The following is a 17174-nucleotide window of genomic DNA, read 5'->3' as shown; positions in this document are numbered from 1 at the left end:
GCGAATCCCTTCTGTTGTATGTTCTTCCTTTTTGGTTTTATTCTTTTTTTACCCTCTGGCCATGAATGAATAGTGATGGTTGGTTGACTGAATCCCAAAACAGGCATGGCATTATCCTTCAAGCCCAGATACATTTATATGCCACTCAATAACTAACACCCCACACAAAACCACCTAAATCTTAACATCCCTACCACGTAAAGCCACCTTCTTCTTCCCCCTCGCCTCCTCCGCCTCCTTCTCCCAACACCTATTTCGATACCTCACAAACTCCCAGAAAACCTTCCCCCATTCCGGCCGATACGGAGGCAAAATCCTCCCCGTTGTCCCCGGTGCCGGGTCGCCCGCGAGTACACGGAGCTCTTCAAAATGTTTCTCGAAATCAGGAATCAGAGTCCAGAATGCAGCTTGATCGCCGTATTGCGCCACCCGGTCGAGTTCCCATTTCTTCATTTCCTCTCGCGGAGGTAATGCTGCGTGTCCGGCGAGGATACGTGCTGTGGCTACGGCTTGCCATTCGAAGATGCGGATGCCGAAGCCACCGGTTACCTTGATACTAGGGTTAGGTTCAGTTTAATAGGAGGGGTTAGAGTGACATCTTACCATGCCGATGAATGCTAATGTTGGATCATCGATGTAGAAAATATGCTGATATAAGCCGGGGATTCTCTTATGTACTGATTTCAACTGCGGGAGGAAGGGAAAGCTAAAGTCATAGCCGGTTGCGAATAGGATATGGTCTACTTTATCGATCGATGATCCATCGGTGAAGTGGACCTGGCCTGTATTGGCGTCCAAGGAGGAAATTTGGCTCCGATTGTCGATGTCGGGATGAGTGAAGGGCGCAGGACCGAAGATACGCGATGGACTGCGTAGCGAGGAGATGATAGGCTTGTGGCAGACTTGGCGGATGTCGTGGAGGGTGTCGAATGCTGAGACTGAGCCGCCTACTATGATGACTCGCTGTGGGTAGATATAGGTCAGCATTGAGTGAGTCAGAGGTGCTCTTCTTTTCTGATTAGGGGTAGGATTACCTTTCCACGAAACTCCTCTGCACCCCGATAGTGTTTACTATGTCGAACAGTCCTGGGGAACCGCTCTTCATAGTCCACCAACCCCGGGATATTGGGAAAATAAGGGAGATAGTAGTGGCCGGTAGACACTACAACAGCATCGAACCTCTCCTGCCACCAATAATTCTTCTCTCCTCCGGGGGTTGTTTTTCGCAACGTGAGAACCCATTCTTCGGCTTCATGCTCGGCCAGTTCAACAGTTGTCCCCAGCTCAAGGAGGTGACTGTGTCCCCCTCGGGTAAAGATAGAACCTACCCAGTCTTGAATCACCTCTCGGGAACGAAAAGGTGAGTCTGGACCGTACTGTGCCAGTGTCTGCTTTGATAACACCGGGGGAATGGGCTCTTGTGTGAAACACATGATATCGGGCGGCAAGTTACTGTGTAGCTGTGGGTGTGTGCCTGTATCGGAGAATCGTAGTTGAGGTGAATTGACCTCTTTCGTTACGGGTGTTTCGCATGGAAAATTGGACGGTATGGGGATACTTTGGTCGGCGTTGTGGTGAAGGAGATCTTGGAGGGAGTTGATGCCGGTGTTTTGGTGTGCGGAAAGAACCCTACTCAATTGTTAGTGAAGATGTCTTTCTCTTGTAGTTATTGGAGTTGTAGCGGACCATGTTCCTCCTGGAACTGTTTGCCTGTCGAAAACCCGGATGATTTCAAAGGCTTGTTCTTTGACTAGGGCATCCGTTGCAATTGCCCCTGCTGGCCCGGCGCCAATTACGGCAACTCGTCGGATTGGTTTCATCATGAGAATTGATGTTTTATGTTGGAGAAGAGCGTACAGTATTTCTCAGTAAGAACAGAAATCAGAACCAAGGATTTGATCGCAGAACTGAGTCGTGCCACGGCCCTTGCCTGCCGACACCGGACATATTCACGGGTTGATAAGAGCGCCAAGCTGTGGCTATTGGCAATGGGCTGATTTTACTCATTCGCAATTATTCCCCTCTCTCGATGCACACCATCCTTATCCTCGGAACATCACCGAGGTCGCTGATTGGCGACTTGGCGATGGCGTCATATTCACCATTATAGTCTCGATCACGGCAGAAACAATCCCCTCTAGATCGAGATCGGGATTTGGATTGCACAATTGATAGCCTCAATGTCTTTATCTACAAGCTAAGCCTGTATCCTGATATCCCCTTCGCTATTCTACATTCCATCCCAACATGTCCCCCCGCCCAATCATCGAATTCTACTTCTCCTTCATCTCACTATGGTCCTACATCGGCAGTCGACGTTTCCAAAGCCTGATCCAAGAAACCAACGCCCGGGTTATCTACAAACCAATTGATCTGATGTACATTTTCTCTATCTCCGGCGGCCACCCCGTCAAAGAACGCTCTACTCAACGACGAGCCTACCGTCTCGTGGAAATGGAGCGATGGTGCAGAATCCGCGACATTCCAATTATACCACACCCTAGATTCTATCCTGCTGATCCGTCACTGGGTCATCGTGTTCTTCTCGCGGCGATTGATGAGGTCGGCCATGATAGCCCATCTGTACAACAGTTTGTGCATAAGTCATTCGAGGCAGTGTGGGCGAGGGAGATGGATATTGCTGATTCGGCTACGGTTGTTCGGTTGGCGGATGAGGCTGGATTGGATGGGGCTCGGCTTTTGGAGAGGGCGCGGGGAGAACCTGCCTTGGGGGGGAAAGAGGTGGCGCTGACTGAGGAAGCTAAGGCTAGGCAGGTGTTTGGTGCGCCGTTTTATGTTTATCAGGGTGAGCCGTTCTGGGGACAGGATAGGCTGGAGATGTTGGAGGAGGTGGTTAGGTCTGGGAGGGAGGCAATTGTTACTCGGGGGATTTAAAAGATGTATCTTAGATCATGAGTGTGTTAATTTGATATAGCTAGTTGTACTTGCTGGTCAAAGCCCGAATTTTGAGGAAGGACATATTTTCTACAGAGTTATGGTGTTTCCTATTGAGGAAGCCGAACTATCGAACACTCATGCACCAGGGTACTAAATATAGCAGTTCATAGCGTTCGTTGCTTTGATTCCGGCAGCTCCTATACACATGTGCTGCTCAGTTATAGTACTTGACAGAGACCCCTTTAACGATTTCCACATTCTCCACGTCATTATCACCCTCCGTGCCAGTGGAGTTCCCCAAATTCTTGATGACTCTTTGTTTAACCCATTCTCCTGCCTTGACATGCTTGCCATCGCTTCCAAAGACTTTCTCGCCCGTGAGACCTCTCGCCTGAAGCACGGGCGATTCCTCAATGGGAATGAGATCGGTGTCGTCTTCAATTCTCACCATGTATAGAACGCCCAGTCGATCGATATGAGCTTGATCTTTTGGCGGTGCTACCACACGATGAATACTCGACTTGAGGTAGCCGTCTGAATATTACTCGCTGATTAGCATTGAAGTTTTGAGAGGAGTGTTCTACTTACTGGTGAGGAAATCCAGCGCATCTGCTATATTCACCGTCAAAGCATTCATCTGCGGCTGAACATATTTCCAAGTTCCTTCTTTGGTCAGAACCTGAAGTGCTGCCACAGGCTGGCGGAACAGTAACGTCAAGCTGCCCATGTCCGAGTGTCTACAAAATTCTTCGTTAGAGCTATTCACCAAAGCAAGAGGGGATAAACTCACCCTTTCAGCCACACACCACCCAATTTCCGATTCTCCTCCTCAGTCCGAGCATAATACTTCATATATCGAAGATGATCACCACTAGTCTTCTCATACCGATGCCTCTTTACCAACCACTCTTCTTCAAGTCCAAGTGCAATGGCAAATATAACGAGAAGTTTCGTGACAATTTGATCATGGATCTGCTTCGAAAACCGTTCAATAATGGCCAGATTTCGTCGCACAACTTCCGGATGCTTTGGATCAGCATGCTCCGGAATAAATTTCGGGATGTTGTAGATCTCAAAATTATCCTTGACTCCGGGAATGAGGTTCCTGGTGCCCGCTGGCTTCCAGCCATTGTAGTCCCCTTCTTCCAAAGCAGCTCGATATTGGGATTTCTCCTCGTTCGATAGCAATAGACAGGATTTTGCAATGGCAAATTGAGTGTCGATGGCTTCTTCTGTGATGTCGTGGTTTATGACGTAGAAGAATCCTATTTCATCATGTGTTAGTTTTATGGGTTCTATGTATAAGGACTTGGTAGATTGCACATACCCACATCTTCAATCGCCTTGGTCAACTCCGCAGCGAGCTCTTGTTTGCCTCCGGGTTTGTCGAATTTTGAGAGATCCAGTGTTCTCAAATCGGCCCAGTCGAGGTCCTCTGATGTTTCTGGGACTTGTACATATGATAGCTCGGTTGTGTCTGTGGTGGCCATGTTGCAGCGATGATTTAAATCCAGTTTGGTGTTCGTTATAACTCGACGGAAGAATCCTTTATGTATGGGTTGATATAGTTGTTGGTAGTAATGGTGGAGATGACCTCCCGTCATACTAGCCCTTATCACACCATCGTGTCCCTTGATTGCCTCTTAGCCCCCAATCACGCGTGATCACAACAATCAATTTGCTCCAGTCTATCTCTCGCGCCTTTCCCCTCAATTCCCACGTGGATGTACTAAGTGGGTTTGGGATCCTTCCATCGTTTTTCCAAATCCCGGTGTTGAATCCCTGCCCTTGGCCCATGGACGCACGTCATTTCGCATTGCTTTGCGCGATAGATAAGTCACAGAAAACTTTGAGCCATTTCTCCATGTGCGATTAGGCAGGGATTCTACTCTGTGCCTGCTTCCGAAGTCGGATGTAATTTGTTTTCATTTTCTCTAAAAGCTTCCTTCCAGAGAATCGCGAATCCTTACAAAATTCTGATGAATCCCAAGTACATTGACGTCGGAAAAACACCTCTCTTCAGCCGCTAAAATGGAGAGTCCAGTCTCTAACCATCCAGACGAGGCAATGAAGCAGTACAGCGTAACTGAAGGGGACGCCATGTCAAAAGGTGGTCTTGACTCCACTGAAGAGGGACCGAGGCAGTTTGATCCCCAACTGCATAAACGAGTGTTGAGGAAACTTGATTACTTTTTGATGCCAACGATGGTAGTTGGTAAGTACCGGTGGCACTTCACAGCTGCTTATCACTAACATATGCATCAGGCTATGGACTGGTGTACTACGACAAAGTGAGCATAAATCTGCCCAGAAAGGCACTCTTGACAGGTGGCCACCTGATGAACTAACATTTAAAGGCAATCCTTGGAAGTGCTGCCATACTTGGTATGACTACAGACCTTCAGCTCTCTGTGACTGATTACTCGGTCACCCCAGTTACAACCGACACCTCAAGACTGAGCTGGGCAACATCGATCTTCTATTTTGGCCAGTTATTTGGCTCCTACCCGATGACATTCATCTTGCATCGTTTCCAGACCCGATATGTCCTAGGTCCTATGATGATCCTCTGGGCGATAGTATGCGCTTCCACTGCAGGAGTAACTACCTGGCAAGGCCTTTTTGTGCAACGCTTCTTCTTGGGTAGTCCCCCTATCTTTCTTCTCTTATTCATTTGCTTTTTCGTGTGTGACAACGATGCTAACAGCATCAGGTTTCACGGAGTCGATAATTCCCACATGCTTCATGGTCACTGTTAGTGGGTTCTATACTCAATCCGAGCAAACCCTACGCCAAAGCTGGTGGTTCTCCGGCACTGGATGGCTGACAATCATCGGCGGCGCCTTCAACTACGGGTTTGCCCAGATTGAGAACAGCGCGCTGAGGCCGTGGCAGTATATATACATATTTGCTGGAGCACTAACATTTCCAGTCGGCATTGCTTGTTTCTTCCTCCCGTCCTCACCTTCTGAAGCATGGTTTCTTACCCCGGAAGAGCGAACTATAGCGCTGGAGCGACTGCGAGAGGGCCAAACCGGGGTGAAAAATCCGACTTTGAAAATGTCTCAAGTAAAAGAGGCAGCTCTGGATGTGAAGGTGTGGCTGGTTGCTGTGATCATGGCCTCGGCGTAGGTCTTCCATTTCCTCCCCACTTATCGTCCATGCTAACCCCCCCTCAACAGATATACTGTAAACGGCGCAGTCTCTGGCTTCGGTCCTCTCATCGTGGCAACCTTCGGTTACACCTCCCTCGAGGCCATTCTCTTCCAGTTCCCTCTTGGTGGCATCTCCAGCATAGGCATCATCCTCATCGGCTGGCTATGCAGTCGGTATCGCAACATACGCATCCTAAGCTTATTACTTTGCTGCCTTCCAGTAATAGCTGGATTCGCCATGATGTGGAAATCGACCTGGGGAGTGAGACCCATCACACCAGTGGTAGGATACCAATTGATTGGTTTCTTTGGCCCGGTTGTCAGCCTTGCTATCTCGCTAGGGGCTAGTAACGTTGCAGGCCATACGAAAAAAAGCTTCATGGCATCAGCCATCTTTGTTGCCTACTGTGTGGGCAATATCATTGGTCCGCAGTTGATTAAAAGCCAAATGAAGAGTCAGCATTATCCGGAGTTGTGGACGGGGTTGATTATTTGGTATCTTTCGATCCTGTTCTCGTTGATTTCTTTCTTAGGATATTCTTTGGAAAGGTAAACTGACGTGTGCATGTTTTATAGCTACTGCATTACCATCCTCTGCTGTCTTGTACTTTATATACTCTTCTCTCGAGAGACGAGCCGACGAGCCGCGCTGGACTTGGATGAATCCGAGCAGGACAGAATCGCGTTTGATGATTTGACTGATAAGGAGAATTTGCATTTTCGGTACGTGTATTGAGTGGGTTGGCTGCACATGCTACTCTATTTATCATGTCATCGAGATGCTACGACATATTGTACCTTTCCTTGTGTCTGTACTTCTGCGTGGTACAAATAATTGAAACTTTTATCACACCGATCCAGAAGAGCAGAATTCCAAGAGCTGCACTGTTAACAGTGACATCGATGTAATTCCACACCACCGTTAAAGTATATTTCCTACTCTCCAAAATCATGCTAATGTCTTTCAACACACATAACCCATTTGTATCTTGTATCTAGTACATACGACCACAGGGTGTGGAGAACAGGGCTTCCCGTCCGCTCAGCCGTACTTAAGCCACACGCCGGGAGGTTAGTAGTTGGGTGGGTGACCACCAGCGAATCCCTTCTGTTGTATGTTTTTGTTTTTTTGTTTGGGGTTGTTAATTCTTCCCCCATGCTTTTGGTGCTGGGTGGGATTTGGTTGGTGGTTGGGTTTATTAATAGTAATTTAATTCTGACTCGTTGTTTTATAGATACTTTATAACCTTTCAACCACGCCTTGATGGAGTCACGATGGCATGCAAGCATAACAAACAACGATACAATAAATAGGTTAGAATCAGAAATGAGGACCGGAGAACGACAGATAAAGATTAGCTGACCAGTCGCATATCAGTTCTGCCATGTTATTAAGACGTTTCCTATACACGTGGGCTTTTGCGTTGTTCCACTGTCAGGATTTGACAAGCATTTTGGCTCCATATTCTTCCTTCAACAGGAAATGCCTACATAGCTAACATGACATAAAACTGACTTTCATTAAGCTAATAGATATGAGTTGATTATTTTAACGCTCAATCAACAAATCGAATGAATTCAAACGCTTGCTCGCTAAGCGCAATCGCTACACCCTGACCAACTTCAGGGTGTCTACTGTGAAATGACATAAGAATCCAGTTTGACTGTTGACTTTGAGATGAACTCTATTCTTAACAGAACCCGTCGTTGTCGCAAGATCTAGTACATCCCATAGAGTAGAAACCCAGTTGTATCAATCTGGGATGCGCTGTTTGCTGATTATAATAGCAGTACTTGCTATTGAATACTGACAGGAAGTAAGCTTGGAATGAGGGTTCATCCAGTCTTTGAAACTGTTTTGTTTATTGGAGAAACGAATACCGCATAGTCCAGCCTGAAGGGTACTATTAGTTAGCGGAAAGACAACATTGGATGGTGTGCTAGAGAGAGAATCCATACTTCACCGGCTTGACTAGCGTAGTGCTGACCGTCGGCAAAGGACAGTCTGTAGAACATGGAATGAATGTATTGTCTGCAGAATACTGCAGAAGAAATGCCCGGAGCATTGTTGAAAGTGTAGTCATTAACACCACCGCCACATGCAGTGTCTGGTCAGTATAAAGCGCATGTACCGCCTGGAATCCCCAGTTGTAGATTGGGATGGAGAACAACACTTTGCTGTCATTAGCAACGTTCCCTGCCGCTATTAGAGCTTGGGGAGGGTACCTTTGACACTCGACAGAGGAATTCGCATGTCTCCGCGCAAGATAAGATGTTAATGGTACATCGCTAGTTTTAGTCATTCCTCCCGGATGGTGAGTGGGTTGCGTTGAGCTCGTAATTTGGCATCCCACCCCCTGGATTATAGATACCCTAGCGAAGGGTCACAACCTCCACGGGGTAGGTATAATCCCGGAGGTGGGGTACCACCACCTCCCACCAAACGGAGGACCAGCATGACGATCCTCTGGAAGACCTGGAAGAGAACGACCACCACCAGGAAAAGGACCGCCAGCGCCTCCGCGCGCAGAGGGCCCGCCATCACGACTCAGAGACACAGGAAGGGATCGCCCGTGAGAGCGCCCGGTACTTTGCTTCGTGGTGGAGGGCCCCCGCCAGAAGGAGGCCCTTCTCCTCCCCTAGACGGCGGTGCTGGTGAGCCTTCAAGTGGAGGTGGTGGTCTTCAACTGCTGGTGGGGTGGTAGGCTTAATTTATAGGTGGTTTCTGTGAGTAGGAAGGAGGTATGTGGGAATAATAAAGACGTAATTTGGGTCAAGGTTATTTGTATGCTACGCTGGTAATAACCATGTCATGGCCTAGACCGATGCGTGGAGTGTGGAAGTCTGACGATGGGGTGGAAAGGTTAATTGCTTGGAGGGGATCGGAATGTAGTTCCGGGTGATGTTTTGGCTTAGGCTGGTAATGACAGCTAAGGGTAGGGATCAGTGTAATCCTTTCGTCACACAGCATGTCATGGGGTGAGGCTAGATTTCTGTGGCCTGTAGCACTGGAATATTTGACACATGATTCCTCTTACACAACATCTCCTCTTGATAATAAGATTTGGTAGAAAGCTTACATAGCAGGCAAACAAGTCCGGTTAGACAGGCACTGTACGTACGAACGCCTTTCCATGGGATAATTCGACTGAAAGGAGGACTAGAGCAGTCCATCATTATCACATCCGTGAAGTCAAATTATGATGTCTTTGGGTGTAAAGGTTTACTTCATACTGTCCAGTAGGAAGAAACTCATGTTATAGAGATTCCGATAATGTTCATCCAGTATCATCTCAAGTGATACAAACTCTGTTCAACTACCATACATCTCTTACATCCAGATTAATTGAAACGTTTGCTGCAAAAGCGTATCGTATCAATCTGATATTATCAACGTGTATCGTGCTTCCTCCGACACCGGACGACGGTGAGCCAAGTAATGGAAATATGTATAGCCAGCCCGTGTTGCATAACTGAACCGCAGAAAGTCGTATAATTGGAGTGGAAACATAGTACAGCTACAAACAGCCAAGCTGATATCATACACATACTAGTGGCTTGAACTTCAGACATACAATGACCGTATGCCGAGGCTTTCTCCTCGTGTTGGGCAGATCGAAAACTTCTGATCCATGGTGGAGGTTTACTCGGAACCGAAACTCAAGTCTCATTACTCCAAACAAATTACCTATTACTGATTTAATCAATGTCGGAGATAAATCACGCAGTTGAGGTCATCCGTAGTCATAAACGGCACATTTCCGTAAGTCGATGTTCAACACAAGTCATGTACATAGTCTCTATGATTACCGAAACTGTGTAGTGGTATCCTGCAAAGCACCACTGTGTATATCAAAGGTCTCCGTGTATGACTTGCAAGCCCGCACACAGGCCTCAGACTCAAGAAAGATGATCGTCCATAAACCCGATTATTGTACCAGTAGAGCGAGCAACTAGGGCCGTTAGGGAAGGAAAAGACACAGAGATCGCATTAAACACGAGCAGTAAAAGTCCGGACCGCTCATTCAATATTGAAACTTGAATATGTTTACAACCTGCACCCCCAAGACTCAAACAGACAGCCGATCCGATACTCCCACTTCTCGTCCGCTGCCTCGCTTCCATACCACTCCCTCAATAGCATATCATAAACGTACAATATCGCAAAACAAGTCTTGAGATACTGTTGCAACCCACTTCTTATATCCTCAGTCTCCCCCTTCAACGGATCAGTTCCACCCACGGTAGGCAACCCCTCACGACCCCGCTGCTGATACACCCATTCCTCCGTAACCCCCAGCCCAGTCCAAAACCTCCGGTGCGGAATATTCTGTGCCGGGTAATCATAGTTCGCGAGGGCATTACCCGCCCAATATTGGAATGTCCTCGTTTCCAGGACCGAGGCCTCATTGTCATCTCGCTTGTTAGAAACCACCCGATCCATCAAATTAATGAGAATATAAACCGTCAACGCAGTATCCGCCACCAACTCCACCCCAAACGCATGACCCCAGTGAATACTCGCCAATGTATGCAAAGGAACCTGTGGATGACGAGACAGCGTCAACAGAACAGATATCGCCTCTCTTGACATTTCCTTCGATTTCTCGTCACCCTTCTTAGCACTACCAGCAATGATAATGAGCATTTTCACTGCATCGGCTAGATCGCCATCCCCGCTGACATAGCTGGTAGGTGGTGTACCGGCACGGTCAATCCAGTATTGGATATTTCGATGTTGAGAAGAAAGAGGGTTATTCAGGGCCGAGTTTGTGGTATGAGAACCCAGGTTGAAGTGTTGTTCCGGATAAGAGAGAAGATCATCGGAGAGAAGATTGTCCAGGGGAATACACTTCAGGGGCTTGGATTCTTCCGTGGTTGAGAATTCCCGGATTGTGCGGATCAGCGTGCGGCGGAAATGGTTGAGGTCTGTGGATTCGGAGGGTTTGCTGCGAGTGAAAAGGTCGGTGCGACGGGGGGTGAATTGAGGGTTGTTTTTTATGTAAGTAACATGTGTGGCTGCTGTGTTCCAGGGGATTTTGTGATCGAGATGCATGTTGGAGGGTGGTGGTGGTGATAGTGGGATTTTGATTTTGGAGGTAAGGGCCAGAGCGAGATAAATATCACTACGTGGAGAGGCTTAGCACAGGGTCCAATGACGTAATAGAGCGGGTCTTCTTGGCTGGGGTTCTATTTTTATCGTAGATTGGGCATTGGCACAGCATAACTAGCTAGCTGGTTAGAAGATGTGAATGGAATGATGGGTTGGTTATGAAATGCAAGGTTCAATTTGACTAGAACATAACTATCTCAATGCACATCAGGATGATAGACTAGGGTGTTTCATCGTTAGATTGGACGTATCCCGACTGTCGCCCCGGGCTTAACCACTGTGGTCCACTTATCGGGTTGAACCCGGCCACCACGCCAATCTGTGAAACGATACCTTCCAGAGCTGATCCATGGTTCCAGAAAGGTATCAAATTTAAACAGTTCTTTCACGGTCTCCTCCAGTGCCTGCACATGTCAGCAGCATGTCAATCCCTGAGATTTCGACGTTCACTCACCTCCTTCGAGCGACCCCAACGAAAAGGAAATATAAACGTGCGGTTCTGCGGGACAACGAGTAAGAGATATTGGTGATGCATCCGACGTTTCTCCTTGTCTAGTTCGAATTTCTCCAGTCTCTCTCGGGTTGTCCTTGGATGCGCCCTGCTCCTGGCAATTGCGTCCTTGCTACTGTCTGCACGCAATCCTCCATCATACGGGTAAGGGTCAGGCTTCCAGATGGGCTCTGGGAAGCAAGACTGCAGCTGGGAATGAAGTTCAGACGGGAGAAACCTTCCCACGAATGCTACTTCTCTGCCCTTCTGCCTTGCCTCCCAATTGGCATTTACTTGTACCAGATGAACGTATTCGGCCCTCTTTGCCTTCCAAGCCAGTGAAGGAATGCCAAAGAGGATGAGGCTTCGTCGTGCATCAAGTCTGGTTAAGCGGTTTTCGAAGCGATAGGGAAACCGTGCAAGGAAATTCTCAATCTTACCCACAAGGTCTTGACCTAAAGGCGGATAAAATATGGTACCGGTGGGATTTGCCAGAATAGGTTCATATGTCTGCGGGAACGGAGTAAAGCCAAATTGTCTCTTACAGTTAGCGTTTAGATATTGTTGGGATCCCCGATGGGCTCCCACGCCGGTAGGCAACGTAGGGTCACGTGACACTCCTCCCTACACCGCTAGTTAGTCCATATAGATGGCCTACGAGGCCCCTAGCTAGATCATCATCCATCTTATTCTACACGGTTGAATCGCCTTAGTAGCCACTCCAACAGATATCCGTCCGCCAGGCCTTGCAAGTACGCCGGGAGGTCTTGCATGATTTCAGATTGCAGCTTGTGCAGCTCGTCAATTGCTTGCTGCCGTTCAGGGCTATCCCAAATTTCGATGTCTTCGTATTGCAACACACATTGCAATAGTTCATAGTCCCCGAGCTCCTTGGCCTTTATTCTGATGGACTCCAGACTTTCCTGCGACCGATATCTCCGCTTTCCGTGGGATGAGCTACATGCTGGCATCCCCTCGCTGTCGGCCCATTGGACGAGTTGAACCGGTTCGCGCGGTAGAGTACATCGCGACAATTGCCAATTCCAATATACTCGAGTGTTAGTCAAACGGGGGTAGGTGGATTCTATCATTGTTGCCAGGGACTGCGTGATCCCCTGGAACTGCACATGGGCTTTACGGACGTCCTGCTGAGTTGATTTGCCCCCCAGGAAGGTGGCGAGCAGAGATGCATTAGCAAAGTTGGCAAGAAGACGCTGCTCATCACCTTCCACAACTTCCATCGGCCCAAGAAAGACATTGGCAGCATCAGAAAGGGCCGGAATCTGGAAGAATGCTTCAAATGAACCATTAAGAACGTAAAAACCACCGGTATCCCCAAGTACAGGCAATATGAAGCGTAAGAGACGGTGTGATGGCCAATGGTAGTTGTGTTCGACCAGATTACGGTGCCAGGTATTGATCTGAAGGTGATTCTGGCAATCATCGTTGCTTTCCATTGCAGCCTGTGGTCTCGCAGGCTGGCTGTTGTCCCGAATCACCCAGTGCAACAGGGGTCGATATAAAGGGGTGTCTAGAAAGTTGGACTGTCGGGCCGCATATGAGATGATACGCATACATGCCTCGGCCAACTGGATCTAGGAAAAGGTAAGCCATGCTCGTGGTGACCGTCAATGACATACCTGGACATCGGTGGGACGTTCGTTCAAGACAACCTCCTTGCTCAGCAAGTGCAATCCATCTAATGCCGCCCGCAGGGCCGGAACCAACGCGCATCGCGTGTGATACTGCGCAAGGCATTGGAGGACCTTCAGTAGAAGGACCTCTTCGGGGGCGAACTCCCCCGGAGGATTGAACAGGGCACGGTCGGCAAAGGCCTTGAGATCTTTAAAGGCCCCTTGTTCTAGGAGAAGGTCCGCATACCCCGCCACGACTGCGAAAGAATCTTGATGCTGAGCGAGGCGGTCGTCATACAGGGAAATTGCCTCCTTGAATTGCCCAAGTCTAACCAGACCCCTCAGGGATGCGAGATCGTCTCCCACATCCACTGCAACTTCCAAATTATCCTCCATAGTCACGTCCATGCTGATCAGCCAGCTGTGGATACGGGAATTGACTTCTTTATCGGAGATGGCGTCTCGCAAATGCGGAACACCATACAAAGAACTGAGTGCGAACAGAGATGATTGTGCCTCTCCCAGCTGAGGGAGACAATGGTACAAGAATGCCCAAGTCAATTTGCCAGCCTCGCCAGCCTCGCCAGCATTGCCAAGTGATCTGCCGCCAGATTCCCCGAAACGGCCCATTGCACACATCGTTCATCGGACGGGGACGAATCGCACCCGTTGATGAAGCGCCAAGGACGAAGTAGATCGTACAGAGGAACTTCCGGAGTAACCAGAAGTGACTCACTCTTCCCTGTCGACCTCCAGGTGTGAGTGTGCGAGTTGACTGTTGCCTGCTCATGTTCCACACCATGACTTTCCACAACCTCATACGTTGGAAGGAAACCAATGAGGTGTCTGGATTCTTCGGTTCTCAATTGCGGAGCAGGGAGCAGTAGGTCGCTACTGCCCCGAGTTATGGAATGGGCTAAACAGCCTTGATCTGCCAAACTTAGAGTAAGGCAACATGCAGTCCCTGGCCCCCAATTTGCAAATTTCCGAAATCATGCAGGAACATTCTTGTTCCTAAGCAGAGTAGAAGTAACGAAAACTCTATATAAAAGTGCACCTTTCAGCCCCATGCATCAAACATGGGGTATAGGGCAATGGGCTAGAAGACCGGACACGATAGTACTTTCAAACAGGCCGTTTGTACTCAATAGCGTAGTTCATAATTGTTTGCTTGTCGGAAACTTTGCAAATCGGGGGCCAGGGACTAAGATTTGTTTGCTGAAGAGAAACGATCTAACGCTAGGGACGTCGTGCCTACTTATGCCCTTGTCCGAGTTTCCTACTTCAAGAGAGCTCTCCGGGACTCTCCTCTTCTTCGCTCTCTTTGCATACTCTCACAGAGAGCCTCTCGGATTTCTCCTCTTTATCGACATTTTTCATCGTAGCATCGGAACCAGACGGGCATAGCCCTTTTTAAAGCTATTCTTGACTCGGGATTAAACGCGGTGCAGTCGGCGCTTGCACGGTATGTTGCTGTCATTAGAGTAGCTAGTTCCGTAACATTCTTCGCTAAATTGGCAATCAGCTTAATACTCCACTTATGTATGGGGTCTTTTGGACTGATCTCCCGCAAGTGACCCAACTCATAAGTTCACTTTATGACGACACCGCCAGATGAATATTTCCTGGTTTGAGTTATGTATTCATCCATTTATGTTGGAGTGGCTACTAAGGCGATTCAACCGTGTAGAATGAGATGGATGATGATGTAGCTAGGGGCCTCGTAGGCCATCTATATGGACTAACTAGCGGTGTAGGGAGGAGTGTCACGTGACCCTACGTTGCCTACCGGCATGGGAGCCCATCGGGGATCCCAACAATTTATAACCTTTGTTCGAACATTTATGTATCTAGTCACTCAACTCTCTGTCTAGCGTGTGCTCATTCTCTTTGATATTAATATCTAAAAGACAATAACTAGTACCACATGTTTGTCTAGACTACTTCCACTCTAATCCCTTTTACTGGTAGGGTCATAGTATTCCTCTTCAAGGTTTTGTTCAAGTGCTGGTTACGCACGGTATTCATCAACCCATTCTCAGCATTCACACCCCCAATCTATCTATAGCGCAGAAACTGTTCGAGTGGTTCTATTCCTGATTCAATATGCAGCGACATATTGCTATGGAAACCCCAGTCATGTCCGCTCATGATTTTCTGATTGAATAGCTCGAACCATCCTACTTAGTCCCTCCTCCAGGACATGTGGAGGATGTCCAAACACCAACCGGAACCAGCCTGGTTCTTCTCCAGCATAAACCGTTCCTGGTGCAATATATACCCTATCTTCCCTTAGCTTAGCAAGAATTTCCTGGTCGGTGGCTGTGGCGTCCATCACAGCTCCTAAGTTCATCCATATGAAGAAGGCAGCATTGCACTCCAGATAAGGAATGTTGTGGGATCGAAGAAACTCGGTTGCATATTGATAGCTTTCTGCTAAACGATGTTGATTTATAGAGATGTATTGCTCTGTGAATATGTCATCTAGTAAAAGACGTGAAGCAAGCTGATCTCCGACGCTAGATGGGAAGTTGTAAAGACTAGATGAGAAAGAATGGTTAGCACGGCTTCCGATGGCAGACAGGTATGAAATCATACGATATGCCTTCCACGGCCTCCAAGAACACTCTGTTGGATGGGCTAACCAGACAACCGATTCGTAAGCCTGTAGAACCAAAGTCCTGCCCAAGGTCAGCATCCTATGGTGAAGTAGTTCGGGCTTCGTACTTTGCTTAACCCCCAAACAACATGCACCATGCTTGGATCCATAAATTCCCTGACATCCATGGATAATATAGACTTGAAGCCAGGGGCATCAGACATCCGTGGATTCTTCCATACTGACATTGCATAGATCTCATCACTAATTAAATGCAGTCCGTTTCTGGAACAGAACCTCATATATCCCTTCAAAACCTTTTCGGAGTAGCAGCGTCCTGGGAAGTTCAGTGAGCATACTGCTCCCCATGGGCAAGACATTGAACTCACCGAGAGGATTATGTGGTGAACATAGCAGAACGGCTCTAATCCGGAGTCCCTTGCTTTTTGCTGCAGCATACGCCCGCTCATACTCGTCAATAGCGGCCATGCTGAACGGGTCTGTGGTCCCGAAGGAAACCTCAACTAATTCAATCCTGCAACCATAAGTCTATCTCCGTAGCTAAATTAAGGATTACGCACCCCGGCCGCGATCCATATATCGTTTTGAACGCATTGGAGTAGGGGCGTCCGACAAGAATATGATCTCCAGCATCAGCCAACGCCCAAGCACAGCACTCGAGTGCATTGCTAACACCTGATGTGATGGCGAGGTCGGAAGGGTGAAGAGCTGTCCAAGGGCTGAAATAGCGGTTTAAAAATTGGCTCATGGCCTTTTTGAGCCGATGGGAGCCACTGAATCCATCCCCGTATGTCAATGCGTGTGCATCGATTTGGACCTGAACCCATCAGTACGGACCCTAGATCGGATAGAACAAAGAGTAATCATTACATTGGCATTGCAAAATTCCTTCATCTCGGCGTGCATGAGAGTCTAAACAGTTATTGACGATATTAACAAACGTGAAGGGTATTTATCGTACATTTTCGGCCAGCCCAAGATTCACGATTCCATTAGGGTTGGAATGCGGATCCCACAGATCCCCCAGCACATCCAGGAAAGTTGGCTTCTGGGCTGCGAGTGCCCTGCCTCTTGCAGATGTGGTCTCCATGCTGGATTTTCAATTTTAAGCGCTAAAGGATGGTGCAGAGCCCCGACTCGATTCAGGGTTTTTATCTGCATGACTTCAAGTGGGGCATGTCCCGGGAAGGCGCACCGGCGGATAATGCGGTTGCTGCGGCACGACAGAAGAGTAATTGACATTTTCTTCCTATGGACTAGTTCA

The 17174-nt window shown here is 48.1% G+C and overlaps 7 protein-coding genes across 7 annotated transcripts, besides 1 other annotated feature; 2 read left to right on the top strand and 5 right to left on the bottom strand.

Moving 5' to 3' along the window:
• Positions 1–134: part of a sequence feature (Protein overlapping with rRNA (BO94DRAFT_146500, PWY81611.1) was converted to a misc_feature.) that runs on past the window's edge.
• Positions 135–174: 40 nt separating this feature from the next.
• BO94DRAFT_558046 (putative dimethylaniline monooxygenase) lies at positions 175–1820 on the bottom strand (the record flags this gene model as incomplete). The annotated part of the gene is made up of 4 exons (XM_025613975.1): positions 175–549; positions 604–963; positions 1035–1629; positions 1687–1820. The coding sequence occupies 4 exons, from the start codon at positions 1818–1820 to the stop codon at positions 175–177; spliced, it is 1464 nt and encodes a 487-aa protein (XP_025465678.1).
• Positions 1821–2247: 427 nt separating this feature from the next.
• Positions 2248–2895, top strand: BO94DRAFT_470125 (2-hydroxychromene-2-carboxylate isomerase; the record flags this gene model as incomplete). Its single annotated transcript, XM_025608318.1, has 1 exon — positions 2248–2895. One exon carries the CDS (start codon positions 2248–2250, stop codon positions 2893–2895), a length of 648 nt encoding a protein of 215 aa, XP_025465677.1.
• Positions 2896–3112: 217 nt separating this feature from the next.
• Positions 3113–4388, bottom strand: BO94DRAFT_558044 (putative 1-aminocyclopropane-1-carboxylate oxidase; the record flags this gene model as incomplete). The annotated part of the gene is made up of 4 exons (XM_025613974.1): positions 3113–3432; positions 3487–3635; positions 3689–4163; positions 4226–4388. The coding sequence occupies 4 exons, from the start codon at positions 4386–4388 to the stop codon at positions 3113–3115; spliced, it is 1107 nt and encodes a 368-aa protein (XP_025465676.1).
• A 541-nt stretch (positions 4389–4929) lies between these two features.
• BO94DRAFT_558043 (putative MFS transporter) lies at positions 4930–6789 on the top strand (the record flags this gene model as incomplete). Its single annotated transcript, XM_025613973.1, has 6 exons — positions 4930–5113; positions 5164–5189; positions 5256–5541; positions 5612–6026; positions 6081–6569; positions 6630–6789. The coding sequence occupies 6 exons, from the start codon at positions 4930–4932 to the stop codon at positions 6787–6789; spliced, it is 1560 nt and encodes a 519-aa protein (XP_025465675.1).
• Positions 6790–9954: 3165 nt separating this feature from the next.
• BO94DRAFT_536866 (uncharacterized protein) lies at positions 9955–11131 on the bottom strand. Its single transcript, XM_025612134.1, has one exon. The coding sequence runs from the start codon at positions 11107–11109 to the stop codon at positions 10102–10104; it is 1008 nt and encodes a 335-aa protein (XP_025465674.1). The 5' UTR covers positions 11110–11131; the 3' UTR covers positions 9955–10101.
• Positions 11132–11402: 271 nt separating this feature from the next.
• BO94DRAFT_601550 (tetratricopeptide repeat protein) lies at positions 11403–13929 on the bottom strand (the record flags this gene model as incomplete). The annotated part of the gene is made up of 4 exons (XM_025616390.1): positions 11403–11570; positions 11621–12280; positions 12352–13251; positions 13297–13929. The coding sequence occupies 4 exons, from the start codon at positions 13927–13929 to the stop codon at positions 11403–11405; spliced, it is 2361 nt and encodes a 786-aa protein (XP_025465673.1).
• A 1392-nt stretch (positions 13930–15321) lies between these two features.
• BO94DRAFT_625760 (aspartate aminotransferase) lies at positions 15322–17000 on the bottom strand (the record flags this gene model as incomplete). The annotated part of the gene is made up of 7 exons (XM_025617305.1): positions 15322–15830; positions 15889–15971; positions 16018–16226; positions 16279–16424; positions 16471–16727; positions 16781–16822; positions 16872–17000. 7 exons carry the CDS (start codon positions 16998–17000, stop codon positions 15428–15430), a joined length of 1269 nt encoding a protein of 422 aa, XP_025465672.1. The 3' UTR covers positions 15322–15427.
• Positions 17001–17174: the final 174 nt, after the last annotated feature.

This window comes from Aspergillus sclerotioniger, assembly GCF_003184525.1.
Source record: "Aspergillus sclerotioniger CBS 115572 chromosome Unknown BO94scaffold_20, whole genome shotgun sequence".
In the NCBI taxonomy this organism is placed as follows: domain Eukaryota; kingdom Fungi; phylum Ascomycota; class Eurotiomycetes; order Eurotiales; family Aspergillaceae; genus Aspergillus; species Aspergillus sclerotioniger.
This window is presented reverse-complemented; position numbering and strand designations above follow the sequence as displayed.